The 13356-nt window shown below is 53.6% G+C and overlaps 1 protein-coding gene across 9 annotated transcripts in view; it reads right to left on the reverse strand.

Moving 5' to 3' along the window:
* Nucleotides 1-4780: 4780 nt before the first annotated feature.
* The window catches only part of UBE3B (ubiquitin protein ligase E3B), a 51909-nt gene continuing 43333 nt past the window's right edge, over nucleotides 4781-13356 (reverse strand). For all 9 annotated transcript variants that reach the window (XM_025889301.1, XM_025889297.1, XM_025889299.1 and 6 more), the window contains 4 exons: nucleotides 11475-11657; nucleotides 10887-10998; nucleotides 8003-8095; nucleotides 4781-6989 (listed from right to left, as the gene is read on the reverse strand). In XM_025889301.1, the coding sequence (XP_025745086.1) occupies nucleotides 6798-6989; nucleotides 8003-8095; nucleotides 10887-10998; nucleotides 11475-11657 (580 nt within the window). In that variant the 3' untranslated portion in view covers nucleotides 4781-6797. The remainder of the gene's footprint in view (nucleotides 6990-8002; nucleotides 8096-10886; nucleotides 10999-11474; nucleotides 11658-13356) is intronic.

A 13356-nucleotide genomic window follows, 5' to 3' on the forward strand; every position in this document is an offset into this window, starting at 1 on the left:
CACCCAGCTTGTCCACCAGGGGCCACTGCTACAGCCAGCCCAGAAGGAAGACCAAGGAACTCTGGCCATTGCTGTGGAAGCAGTGGCAAGTTCACCGTCATTATTAACATGGTTTGAGGGCTGAGGGGCAAGGCCTTCTTAGAGAAGACACCACCATCCCAAATGGATCGTGGTCCTAGATGCACGAAGGAGGCGCTCTGGGCATTGACCTTGTCCTCCTTGGGTCTCTGGCTCACCTGGTGAGGAGAAGGGTTCCGCTTGTTGGGATAGGAATGAGGAGCTAAGGAAGTGGTGGGGGAGGGTCCTGAAACTCCTGCAGCCTGCCTCTGCCTGGGGAGCTTTGATGGGGGAGGTAGAGGCAAGGCTAACAGCAGAGCGGGTCCCCTTTTGCTCAGGTACACCCTCAATCCAATCCAGCTCTGACTTTTACCTCTGTAGCTGGGAATGGTGCTGTTCCGGAGATTGTCACCTCTCCCAGTTTTGCCAGGACTCAGGGAGACGAGAGCTCTGGGATCCTCAGCAAGTCCTTAAAAAATGTTATAGGGCCTTACCTGCAAAGTGGGTGCAATTCTGTTTCCAGCAGTCCCCTCAAGGGGAGATGGCACAGGGGTGAGCACCAGATGCAGAAAGAGACAGAACAGCTGCTGGGACTTTGCTCAATCTTGATCCCATCGTCCAGAAGGCTCCCCCGCTCCTCTTTTGACTGCTCCAACTTTGGTCAGGGCTTTGGAGTGCATGGCAAACCAGGGTTCGAATCTTGGCTTTGCCACTGACAGACTCTAGGGCCTTGGACAAGGGTCTTGCTGTCTCCAAATCTCAGTTTGCCTGGCTGTGAAGCGGGCATCCTAACAGGGTGGCTCTAGGGGGCGTGATCACAGTATGTGCTCAGGCACCTCTCTTGGATTAGTTATACCTCTTCCGCCAGCCTCACAGTGAGCGCTGTAGGGCAGGGAGGTGTCCCCATTCTTCCTGGCTGTGCCTCCAGCACCTGGCGCAGCCTGTGTTGTCTATTTTCGGATGAACAGAGGCAAACCCGAACTCCCAGGCAATCTGGCTTCCCCGGGCTGGCTCCTGGCTGGGACACCCGCCAACTGCCGGGTCCAACGGGCATCATCTGTGATGGTGACAAGGCCACCCGGGCTGCAGGGCAGACCCTCACTGCCCCACACAGGTGACACTCCCTTCCCGGCACAGAGTCCCTGGGTGGGACACAAGCAGGCTGGGGAGAGGGTCACAGAGCCTGATGTTTGGTACAGGTGCCCAGAGCACGCAATGTATCAAGAGGACAAAGCGTCACTGTCAGGTGCCACCCCTCCCCCCTCTCTCTTTGCCTTCAACTTTAGGCTCCCCTACTCCCCCTTGGGGACCCCTCTCTCACAACCCCCTCGGTCTCTGCTTGCACCCAACGACTTCTAACCCTCCCCAGCTCTCCCACACTAGCACTCCCCACTGCACGGGGTGTCCAGCACAGATTATTCCCTGCAGCAGCAAAGCTAGTGGAGGTTGAAGGGGGCTCTGTCATCACAGGGACCCAGGGCCGAATCCTACCTCTGGTGCTTTCTAGCTGTGTGGTCTCGTGTAGGTGAATCCACCTCTCTGAACCTCCACATCCTCATCCGCCGAAATGGACTGGTTCTACTCTGGTGCCTGGGTCCCAGGGTGGAGAACGTGAAGAACTTGTGCAGAAGGCCAAGCGCAGTGCTTTGCTCGTGGCGAAGGTCCAGGGGACAACCACTGGTTGTGGTAGGACGCCCCCATTCCTGCCCTCAGTGAGATGGGATGTGACTCCCACTGCTCACCACCTCCCCTTTGGTCTGGCTGCTTCCTCTGTCCCAAATGCCTCCCTTCCTGTCTCCAAAGGGCAAACCCTCTTTCCAGGTGAAGATGAAGGAACGCATCCTCTATGGCCCCCTTCTCCCTAAACACAGATGACCCCTCTTTTGACTCAGAAGCACTACTTGTCCCATTACCATGAAGACGCATTTTAGGGTATGACTCAGGCCCGTTTTTCGGGTGACAGCAAGGCTGGGAGAGGTGGTCGGAGCTCCTGCAGCCGGTGAGAGGCGGGGCTGGGCTTGGCGCCGGGGTCTGTGTGACCCCACCACCCCGAGCTGTCTGTGAGGTCATCAGGAGGGTTACTAGTATTGGAGGCGATTTTACTGATGAGGAAAGAAGGTTCAGGGAGTTGGAAACTTGTCCAGAGTCACTCAGCTGATGCAAACCAGTTTTTGATGCCAAGTTCAGGGTCTTACCCCACCTGCCTTAATGCCAGGCTGTGGCGGACTCCTGAGTCAGGAATGCAGGACCCTGGGCGCCCCCAGACCTGCTGAATCAGGATCTCCCTGGTGCCTCGTGGGCGTGTGGATGTTTGGGAAGCTCAGGTTTTGATATCCCCTGCAGGCTTCTTTGCGGTCAGAGCAGCAGGTCACATCTTCAGTGGCGTTTTTCCTGCCATCACTGGGTGCTGTCTGGCTTTCTTGGTGGAGGGTCTGGAAAATGACACAGATCCCATCCTGGTCTACCCAAGTCTCTGAGTCTCCCTATGGCTCAGAAACCACCCAACTGCCACGGGCTGGGAAAACCGTGAAGGGAACGTGGCTACTGGTCCCAGGCTGGGGGAGAGGCTGGGCTGAAGTGCGTGGTGAAAGCTCAGGACCTGGTGAGGGCTCAGGTAAAGGAGCCAAAAACCCGCGGCTGAGGGTGAAGCCCAGCAGAAGCCCCTCAGGATGTCCTGTTAACACCTCTGGAGGCCTCCTTGCAAGAAGTCTGAAAAACAAATTCCAGAGAGGACGTCAGTTAGGTCTCTGGAATAAAATAATGGCAACAGTTACACTGGCCATGAATCACCGACTGTCCTCAGAGGGCCTGGCACAGGCCATTGCATGGTGGGAGGTACAGCCCAGGGATGCCAGGGGCCTTGTCCCCGGCCTCCCAATGAGCAGCAGAGCTGGGACACGAACCCAGTTCCCGAGGCTCCAAGCCTGCTCTGTCCAGTGCCCTCAGAGCCCCGAGGGCTTAGGCTCCAGAGTCAGTGGCGATGCAAGCACAGGCTTGTAAAAAATGTTAGCTCTCATGATGATTATAATGAGCAAGCGACTTCATCTTGACCCTGAAGACCGTCCGGCGTCCGGGAGTGTGTGTGTGAGTAAGGTGGCTGGAGGCCACGCCAGCTGGGAACGCCTCGTGGCGTGGAGGAGGGAGAGGGTCTTCCCGCTGGTCTGCAGAAGTTCCCTGGGAGACCGCGGACGATTTCTCACTGGCAGCAGAAGCTACTGGAAGTTGGGCCAGGGCCAGATGGACAGGCCACAGGCAGCTCCGTTTTCTTCTAGTGCAGGGTGAGCAAATGTAGGAAGAGGACTAATGTCGGATGCCGACTTGGTGCCAGGAACTGAGGGGGTGCAGGTCAACATGCTCCATGTAATCCCTGTGCACCCCGGGAGTGGGCACCGAGATTCTCAGGAGGCACAGGCCGATCCCGGCCCCAAACCAGGAAGGGAGGGTTCACACGCGTCTCTGTGGTCCTGAGCCCTTGCTCGGCTTCTTGAAAAATGCACCGAACGGACCACAGTACCGTTCTTCAGCGGCTCTTTGACCTACGAAGTTTCCAGGAAGTAGGTCTGAGGCCTAAGGGAGGCCTGGATCTCCAGATGAACCAGCCTCAGAGATAACTGGTCTGTCCATAACCCCGCCACACACGTTTAGCAGCGCGACCTCTGCTAAGTCAACAGGACAAAGACCGGCAGATGGCTTTGCTGCAGTCCCAAACATGGTGGAGTGCTTCTCAAACTGTGTCCGACCTCAATATTCTTAGGCACTTGCAAGTTGTGTACTAAAATTGTTTTCGTTTAAATAAATTAAAAAAAAAAACCCACTTGTTTTTCCTAGTCATAAGAACTTTCTCTTTGCCATGATAATTTGTAAAGGCCAAAATGTCACAGAACGAGGCTTTGGATTTTTAGGTGGGAGTGTCTCACACGCTGCCGGCGTATCTGGGGAGGTTGATTCTTTTCCTTCGCCGGTATGAATGCTCCGCGTGAGAAAACCCGGCACACACAACTCCTCTTGGGTGCCCAGGCATTCTATTATAAAAGGGCCGTCAGGCTTTCAGGACTTCTTGTCTGAGTGCCTGGATTTCAACGGGCCAGCCTCCTGCTCCGACCCTCTGGGGGCTCCAGGCCGGAGACGGCTGGTGAGAACTCCCAGGAGGCCGCAGCTGCTGCGGATGAGGGCAAAAGCCAACTAAGGTGGAGCTGGAAAAAGGGGCCGGTTTTGAGATGGGTTTTCTGCTGAGCGTAAATGTGGGCTGAACAGAATGACACAGGGCTGTGTGTCCTGCAAGTACGATCCTCAGGGAGCAAAGCCACACAGACCCCGATGTAGCTGTAAAATTTGCCTTCATGTGCTTGTGAGTTATGTGGATGGTTTTCAATGAACACACATCTATTGTATCCGTTACTGTATAAAACACGTAATCCGGGGTGATGCCTGCCTCTGGAAAAGTGGGTGAGAGGGACAAGGGCCTGGGTGGTGCTGGAGGTGACCTGAGCTTTATCTGAAACGTGCTACCTCTCAAAACAGAACTGGAAGCGAATAGAACATTGTCAACCGCTACTAACTCTGCTTCACCGCTGAGACTTGAGTGTCTGTTGTATTTTCCTCTGAATCGTCTTTCCACGGCGGGAGCCTATGTGCCCTTTAAGCTCCAGGAGCCCCCTCGTGAGCTACCCAGGCATGTGGTCCTAAGGCACTCCTTCTTCAGATAAACAGCAGAACACAGCCATCATGTGCTGAAGTACAAATTTAATAAAGCCTCTGATCACATTTTAATCCCTAGGTTATCTATGAAACCAACCCCCCCCACAACTTTTTAGAGCCATCAAGAGCCATCGAGGTGTCAATGAACACCAGCCATAAAAGTACAGATGCAGTGTTTTCGAGAGTGCAGTTATCTCCAGCTGTTGGAGAGAACAATTTAAATGAAATTACAAACCACCCCTCCTCGTCAAAAGAACAGATAAAGTTGGTGTCGGTGCTTAGAAGCCACTCTCTCCCCACCCCCAAGCTGGCGGATTCTCGGGTAATCAAAGTCAAGATGGAATCAAACGTCTCTGTGCAGGCTGATCGTCCTTTGGGCCCCTGCATAAACGTACAAACCTGCTCTGCGTACAGGCGTGTTCTGAGGAGGTCTTCAAAGGAGTCGAGTATTTAAAGTGGCAAATCCACAGAATCAGAGGTTACTAACAAATCTTAAATAATAATAATAATAAATTCCTGTCTTTAAATTCCTTGCCATCTTTCCATCAAAGTAAAACACAAACTCTGTTTTCCAGAAGCCCGGGGGCTCTAAGGGAGCCAGGCTTGGGCCCGGGCAGGACACGGCACCCAGCTGTAACCCTCTGAGGGAGGCCATGGAGATAGGTCTTGCCCGCTTTGCTGCCAACATGAAGGTTTTTGCCAGAAGGTGCTCTGCTGCTTGGTAGAAAGCTGCAAGCCCCCAGCCAGCTCCACAGAGCAGAGGAGGGACCAGGCACTCCTGGCTTCAATCTTGGTGGGGGGGATGCATAAGGAGCTTGACGAGGGAGGTGAGCGTGGATGGCTGTCAACACAGACCATGGACATGGGCTTTGTCTCAATTCCCTGGATCTAGAATAAAGTTCTCATGATAAGGGGGAAGAATGAGGGCAGAGGAGCACAACGGGTTGGAAGAGAAAACGAAGTAAAAAAACCAAAAACCAAAAAACCCAACCCAGAGTTCCCTCAGCCCTTTGAGCGTCTGTCAGTGCAAAGGGCTCCCGGTTCCCCGTGCTGAGGAAAAATGAGCGGCAAGACCCAAGTTTCTTGGGATTTTACCATCAATAGGGGGAGGCCACTGCCCCAACAGGCTGGGAGACTCGGCTAGTGTTTGTTCCTTACTAGACAAAAGCAGGGCAAACAAGCAGGGGGAAAGCAGCTACCCCCTAATCAGCAGGCTTTGAGGAACAGCCAGCGCCCTCTGGAAATGGAGCTGCTCTTAAGGACCAACAGGTATTTTTTTCTCCCCAAGCCAGGATGCCAATGTGAACGCACGAGACAGGATCAAGCCAGTGGGGGCCTCCTGGCAGCTTGGCCTGAGGAGTGGGGGAGGGGCACCGCTGCCGCACAGAATGCGTGGTTTCAAGGTGGGGGCAGTGCCCGAACGTCCCGGGCTCCGCAGCCTTCCTGGCAGGCACCTCTGCTTCCCTGAGGAGCAGGTGGGCCTGTCTGCAGAGAGGCCGCTGTGGACGGGACGGAGGCAGAGACTTTGTCGAGTGCATAGAGGCTTGGCAAGGCCTTACCTGAGAAGAGAGTTTTCAGAAACAGAAGGAGAGCGTCTCACCCGTAGTAGGCTTTGGGCACTCAGGACCATATTGCGAAAACCACTCTGGACCCTTGGAGTTCCTGGGGCTTGTTCATGCACAGCTCACTCACAAATTTAAAGAAAGAAAAGACTCACCAAAAAACCAAACTATCAAAAGGAGAAGGCCCTCTGTGATCACAGGCCTGGGCTTCAGACCCCGGAAAGTAGGAGAAAAGGATCAGTGCGGGCGGAACCTGGAGGTTTATTCTCAACACCCTTCCCATCAGTGTCACCTGGAGAATGCTATGGAGTCGGCATGTGCGTCCCAAGTAGTTGAGGCCACAGGGGAGCCTCATGGCTATAGAGAGTGAGAGGTCACCCGGCCTGTTGGGTCACCCACTCCCAGGGTGACCCCGCCCCCTGGAGCTGAAGGTCCCTGGGACCCCAGGAGCCGGCCAGGGCAGGTGGCGGGAGCGGGGAACTAGGAGAGCTCGAAGCCCGTGTTCATGCTGATGGCATAGCGCAGCTTCTCCCGGAGGACGCTCTTCTTGCTGTAGTTAGGCAGCTTGAGCAGGTTGAAGCAGGTGGAGGAGGTGGGCAGACGGCCGCCCGGCTCCCGCTTGCGGATGGTGAAGAAGCCCCGGAGGACACTGCCCAGGGTGTCCCCCGTGTCCTGCAAGCACACACCACAACCTTGGGTGGGAGGCACCTGGCGAGGGAGCCTGGGTGGGTGCCAGAGCAGGTGACCCAGGAGAGGACCTGGCTAGCCTTGGGGCCGAGCAGAACGGCCAGGCCAGTGAGAGCACACTGCTGCTTGAGGCCGCCCTGGAACGGAGGCCCCTGGCCCTGAGTGCTGAGCACAGCAGCAGCAGCCCCAGCGGCCCAGTCCTGCACGGGGGACCCCTGTTAGGTAAGCGCTCAGAAAGAGGACCTTCGGGTTAACTGCTAATTATCGCTTAACTGATTCTCAAAGAGCCAGACTACTGTAAACATACTTCAGGTACAAAAACATGTCTAAATGCAGCCTCCCATTTCCTCCCGCCAGCGTGTGGCCCATGGCAGACTGTAATGTGGGGCAATCTTCCTTAAGTAAGGGGACTGAGGGTTGTCTGGTGTCACACGAGTGACGTGGAGGCCAGACTGCAGCATCCGGAGAGGCAGCTACACTCAGAGGCCACTGGGTTTTTGCAAGCAGGGGAGAGGGGCTTAGATGCTGAACAATGGCTACTATTGGAGCACCCCTTCCACGGAGCATGATAACCCCGGAGGCATCTGTTCCCCCTTACAGACGAGGAAATGAAGCGGCCTGCCAGATGTGAAGGGGCAGCACACAAGCCCTCGCCTGCCCCATTCCTAAGCCAGTGTCCTTAGCCCCCTCCCACACTGCCTCTCAGACCTGGAGCCCCGGCCAGGCCACCAGCTACTAAAACCACCCCCAGGTACCCTTTTCTGAGGGAGTACAGAGAAAGGGACCTCCAAGAGAGCTGAGGCCGCAGAGCAGCCGGAGTCCAAGGGCATCCTCTGGGGGCCCGACTGCTCTCCTGGCTGGAGGGCTGTGGAACCTTCGCACCTGGCTCCCAGGAGCTGCGCTGCCTGCCCCGCGGACACAGACCGGGTAAAGGTTCTACCCAGTGGGCACAGCAAACCACCACCAAGAGCAGCTGACTCTTCCCCCAGCAGTGGTACCTGATCATCTGACACTTCGACACAGCGGATGGAGAAGGGAGGCTTGAGGTAGGCGAATCCCAGGAGCGGGGGCCTGGAACAGCTGGTCACAAACTGCAACACAAGGCAGATCGAGGGGCCAGACTGGGGCTCTTTCTCCCTCAGCAACGGGCCCCTGGCAGGCGAGCTGCATGTTTTTTTGCTTTCTCCAGTCATAGTATGACAGGAGGGTGACCACAGACCGTGCATTCAGCCCAAGAACTGGTATACGTCTCATGTCTCTCTTAAGGGTGTTGTTCTTGAAGGTTAAAACACATGAAAGCCACACCAGCAGATGTGACCAGTCATTTGTGCGTGCCAACCCAGGGGCTGGTGGAGAATGTGCAGCTGAGTTCAGGAACAACACAAACTCCCCCTCCACGGGACTGATCTCAGTGGGACTGGCATGCAGGCCTTTGCTTCGAGAGACGCCATGCATGGGAGCACTGGGTAGAGGGAGACGGTGGTGCCCCCAACGCGTGGCACAGGAGAGAGGGCCCCACTCCCCTGGCACCTGGCTTCCTGCTCGGCTTCCTAGCCAGCCGGGGGGAGGTGTGCAGGTGCATTCCCCCGAGCACCCTGGCCTGCTGCGTCACAGAGCAGTCTCTGTGAGCTTGGCTCCTGGGGGCACCTCCCTGACAGACGAATCTGCCCTCAGCATGCAGACAACAATCAGGCGTCCCGCGCCAGCAAGACTGAGGGGCACACCAATGCGCCAGACACCCGGAATGGGGCCCATGGGCAGCCAGCCATGCTCCCTAGCTACACTCCTGGGAATCCTTGCCTCTCCCAGATGGCAGCACCTGGGTTATTTCCCCATACGTGCTAGCTTGTATCTGCACAGGGAAATCGGACCGACTTAGAAATCCAAGTGATAAACCTGCAGAGGGAAGTCCGAAGAAACCATTTGCGTTTTAGAACTGAACATGAGCTACAAACACTCTCCCTTCTCCAGGGGATGTACGGGCCTGCTACTAAAGCACCCAGCTGTGCTTCAAAATTCCACAGCAAGCTGAGTGTTTGGGTCTTAATATAATAAATGTTACCACTGAAACAGTGTTCTAAATGGTGTCCAAAGAGTTTTTGTGTGGCAGGTTTCAGAAACCATTTTTACACCCAGTATCGATGTTACTGTCCAGTACAGTTTATTTTCCACCAGCTGAAGCACAGCAGCAGCTCCTATTAAGAAAGCAGGGCTGAGGACTGTGCTGAGCGCTCTGGGACCCGGCTTCACCTCATCACTCCTCGGAAGCTGTGTGATCTGCTCCGTTTTAAGGATGAGAAGACAGACCCAGAAGAGCCCGTGCCTATCCCAATTCAGGCCGCTCAGACCTGTTGTGTGCCGCAAGCCAGGGCTGGTCTATGGAGGGAGTGGTGCTTTCATCCCCCTGGGACGGGAGGCCGAGGGGCAGAGAGCACAGGAAGCTGCCATCTGCTCGCGTTACAGCTAAAGCAAGCACAGTCAGGTGCACTCCCGTACGAGGGCTGTGTCTTCCACCCGACTCTGGGGCCTGTCTGCAGGAACTGCGGGTCTGGACACCGGCTATCCAGAGACACAAACATGCCTGCTGTGTGGGACAGACTGCACAGAGTTAGGAGACATGGACTCTCTCCTCTTTCCAGGAGAGGCAGAGGAGCGGTTTTAGAGGCCGGCAGGGAGTGTTTTGCCTATAAGAGGCGCTGCTGGAAAATCAGAATTGATTCTCTTAAGAATTTCTGGAATTATGTCTACCTGCCTACCCCAACTCCTTTGAAACCTGTAGGGATGGCCCGGGCATTTCTGCCTCTAGGAGTGATGGTCTCCTTGACGGGAATGAACTCTCCTCAGAATGACAAACCAAGGAGAAAGAAAACCTGCTGCCATTTCAACTGGTGGTGATACTGTTCATGTTGCCTCAACAACCAAGGTCACTGGAGACCATTCTAGAAACCCAAATGTCCAAAGGAAAATATTTTAAGGTACTTAAATCTACCCCCAGAATATGGCAAAGTGTTCAGGATAAAATATCAAATAGAAGAGCGGGTGGCAAAGTGAGGATTCCGTCTTTATAAAAATACACAGGTATGTAACAAATACACAGACAAGTGTGTATGTCATCCAGGGTCCTATAAAAGGCTTTGCCAACGTCAGTAACAGGAAACAACACGGTGTCGTCGGAGGGAATTTTGAACGTTTACAACTTTAAAGACACCGGTATAAGGGAACTGGTTAATGTCAGCCACTCTGTTTGCAAAAATACACATTGCTATCAGCCTACTCCATCACGTGTGTTTTACGGGGACATTGTATGTGTGGTACTGCATATTTCACACCACTGAGGGAAAGGTACACAGAGGCAGTCCCTGAAGAGTAGGAATGGAGATTGTTCAAAAGTTTCCTTGTCTGGGGACGCCTGGCTGGCTCAGTTGGTGGAGTATGTGACTCTTGATCTTGGGGTTATAAGTTTGAGCCCCACGTTGGGTGCAGAAAGTACTTAAAAAAAAAAATTAAAAAAAATTTGCTTGTCTGTATTTTAAGGTAATAAACACCATTTGCTTCTATAAGGAAGGAAGAAACGAGATGTGAGCAAGGCCAGCACCAGTGAAGGGGAAGACGGAGTGCTGAGCCCAGTGAGCTCAAGCCCATGCAGGCCTGTCTCTGCAGAGGGGTACGCAGCAGCTCCTGGGCCCACGTGACTCAGTCTCACCCCGAGCCTGTCTGTTTACTGCTTGACCTACCATGGAGGCGGCCTAGGGGAGAGGATATGCTGATGATAGGAGGTCCTCTTGATAATTTTACTTTTTCCCAGTATAAATTATTACATCAAGTGGCCTCTAGGTTTATGAGAATATCTATGAACGCATATCTAGGTAACATATAAAATACCTTCAGAAACATGGCTCTCTCGTCGGGTGTGAAGTCAGAGGCCAGAATATCCCAGAGCCAGATGATGACCCTGTGACTTCCATGAAAGCCACCGTAGTACACCGTGTGCTTCCTGAAAACAATGCAGACAATGGGCTCAGCCACACATTCCAATGGGTGCTTACAGACACAGGCAGGGACGGAACTTAGCCAAGTGGCACAGCCAACTCTGGCAGGCCTGGGTGACTCCTGAACTTCTCAGGGCAGAAGTTCACGCCTTCGTAACCCACGTCCCTGGAAGCTAAGAGGGTGGGGAGCTCCAGAGCCGGCCCTGAGACTCCCGAATAGGAGCTAACAAGAGCTCCGGCACTGCCATTTCCCAGAACTCTGGAGAGCCCAGCAGTCCTTGACACCTGCTTAAACTCTACTTCCACTTTTTAGTCTCTAGGCAGACAAGTGGGGGATCTTTTATTTCAGAGCGATTCACCCAGTGATCAGGAAGGCGCACACTTGGAGGTGGGCTTCTGAAACAGGAGGAGCCCAGCAAGGGGGCAGCTTGCTTTCCAGGAAGCTGAAGATTTCACCCCCCTCCCCACCTTCACTCCTTACTTTAAATCTTCCAGATCAATCTCAGCATTGTCACCGGAGATGAGACGCTGTAGCTCAGGGGTTGAGAACATCCGAGTCCACTCGGGCTTGATAATGGAGCGGAATCCGCTAATGAGGGCAGCTGTCTGGTTTTTTATTTGGGTGTGCATCCGAAAATGTGCCATCAAATGGATGTAGCTAATCCTGTTGCCAACAGGAGAAAACAGTGGGAATTAGGAGGCCAGGCTAGGCTGTGACCAGTGGGCTGAAAGATGAGTCTAGTCCTTTCTGGACCACTTAACAAAAACACCAGTGGTACCAGGGCACTTCACCAGAATGACGGTGAGGACAACGATGATGATGATGATGGTAATGCTAACCTTCCTGAATGGCACGCTAGGTGCCACTGTGTAGGTGTTCACTCCTCCCCCAAACCCAGGTAAGGAGAGGGCCCTTTCTCAGTACAAAAAGTACGGCTTTTTGGACTTTTATTTAATTTCATCCGATTAACAGAGAACTCTGTCCTCTAGTAAGCTTTAAAATGGAGAGGGGCGCCTGGGTGGCTAAGTCGTTAAGCGTCTGCTTTCGGCTCAGGTCATGATCCCAGGGTCCTGGGATCGAGCCCCGCATCAGGCTCCCTGCTCCGTGGGAGGCCTGCTTCTCCCTCTCCCACTCCCCCTGCTTGTGTTTCCTCTCTCCCTGTATCTCTGTCTGTCAAATAAATAAATAAAATCTTTAAGAAAAAAAAAATGGAAGAAAAACAGCTGCATGATGAAACCTCCATCAAAGCCTTGCTAATCTGGACCAAGACTGGAAGCCATGAAAAGTAAGCCTGCAGAAAGCTGTGACCAAATGCAGCTGGCTTACACTTAGGTTCAAAGGGGAAGTCAGAGCACTAACAACAGTTCCGAGCAGATGGGTCTTCTGGGCCTGCTTTACTGAGTGCAATGACCTCATCTACGACTGTAATACAATGCAAACCTTTCGAACAGGTTAAATCCAGGCTTGCTAGCATGGCTGATTTCTTAGCAAAGTACCTGAGCCCAGCCCAGGTACAACTCCCCAAATCCCAAATTAGCACAGTCCAAATAAAAATTTTACCCCACGGTGCTCAGACCTGAGTTTCTAACCCTGAAAATATGCCTATTTAAAAAAATTATCCAGCAGCAGACTTGCACATCAAGATACTTATATACAACTTTTTCCATTATTGATACCCCTTTCATACACACTTCGAAGCAGGTTGCTGATATTGTCCCATTTTACCAAAAGAGAGAGGGGGACTTTGGAGGACTATCCCATTTAACAGAAAGTGCAAGGTCAAGTATCACCCCTAAGGAGGGCGGAATAGGCGTTTCCAGGCCTTTTAAGACCGTCTGTCGAACCGAATCCCCTTGCCCTTACGCTGAGTTTTTTTGTTTTTGTTTTTAAAGATTTTTATTTATTTATTGAGAGAGAGAGAGAGAGAGAGAGGGCACAAGAGGGAGGAGGGTCAGAGGGAGAAGCAGACTCCCTACTGAGCAGGGAGCCCGATGCGGGACTCGATCCCAGGACTCCAGGATCATGGCCTGAGCCGAAGGCAGCTGCTTAACCAACTGAGCCACCCAGGCGCCCCACGCTGAGGTTTTTGCTGAGAACGTGTAAGTTTGTGAAGTGGCTTTCACACAGGTCCAGGCAGGAGTCTCACTCCAGCACGGGCTGCACTGGCCCGCTGCCTCTCGCTGTGATCCATGCCGCTTCCACCATCACCCTCGTGCCACGCCCAGCAAAACACAGCTGATCTGGGGGTGGCGGGCTCTATGGGACATGTTACACAGCTGACACTGGGGACGTTCACTGCTCTCCTTTACTGAGGCCCCCCCTTTGAGCCAGACATCCTGAAAGGTATTTTACATGCATGAGC

This window comes from Callorhinus ursinus, unplaced genomic scaffold (assembly GCF_003265705.2).
Source record: "Callorhinus ursinus isolate GAN/ISIS: 27379988/994484 unplaced genomic scaffold, GSC_fseal_2.0 scaffold41, whole genome shotgun sequence".
In the NCBI taxonomy this organism is placed as follows: Eukaryota; Metazoa; Chordata; class Mammalia; order Carnivora; family Otariidae; genus Callorhinus; species Callorhinus ursinus.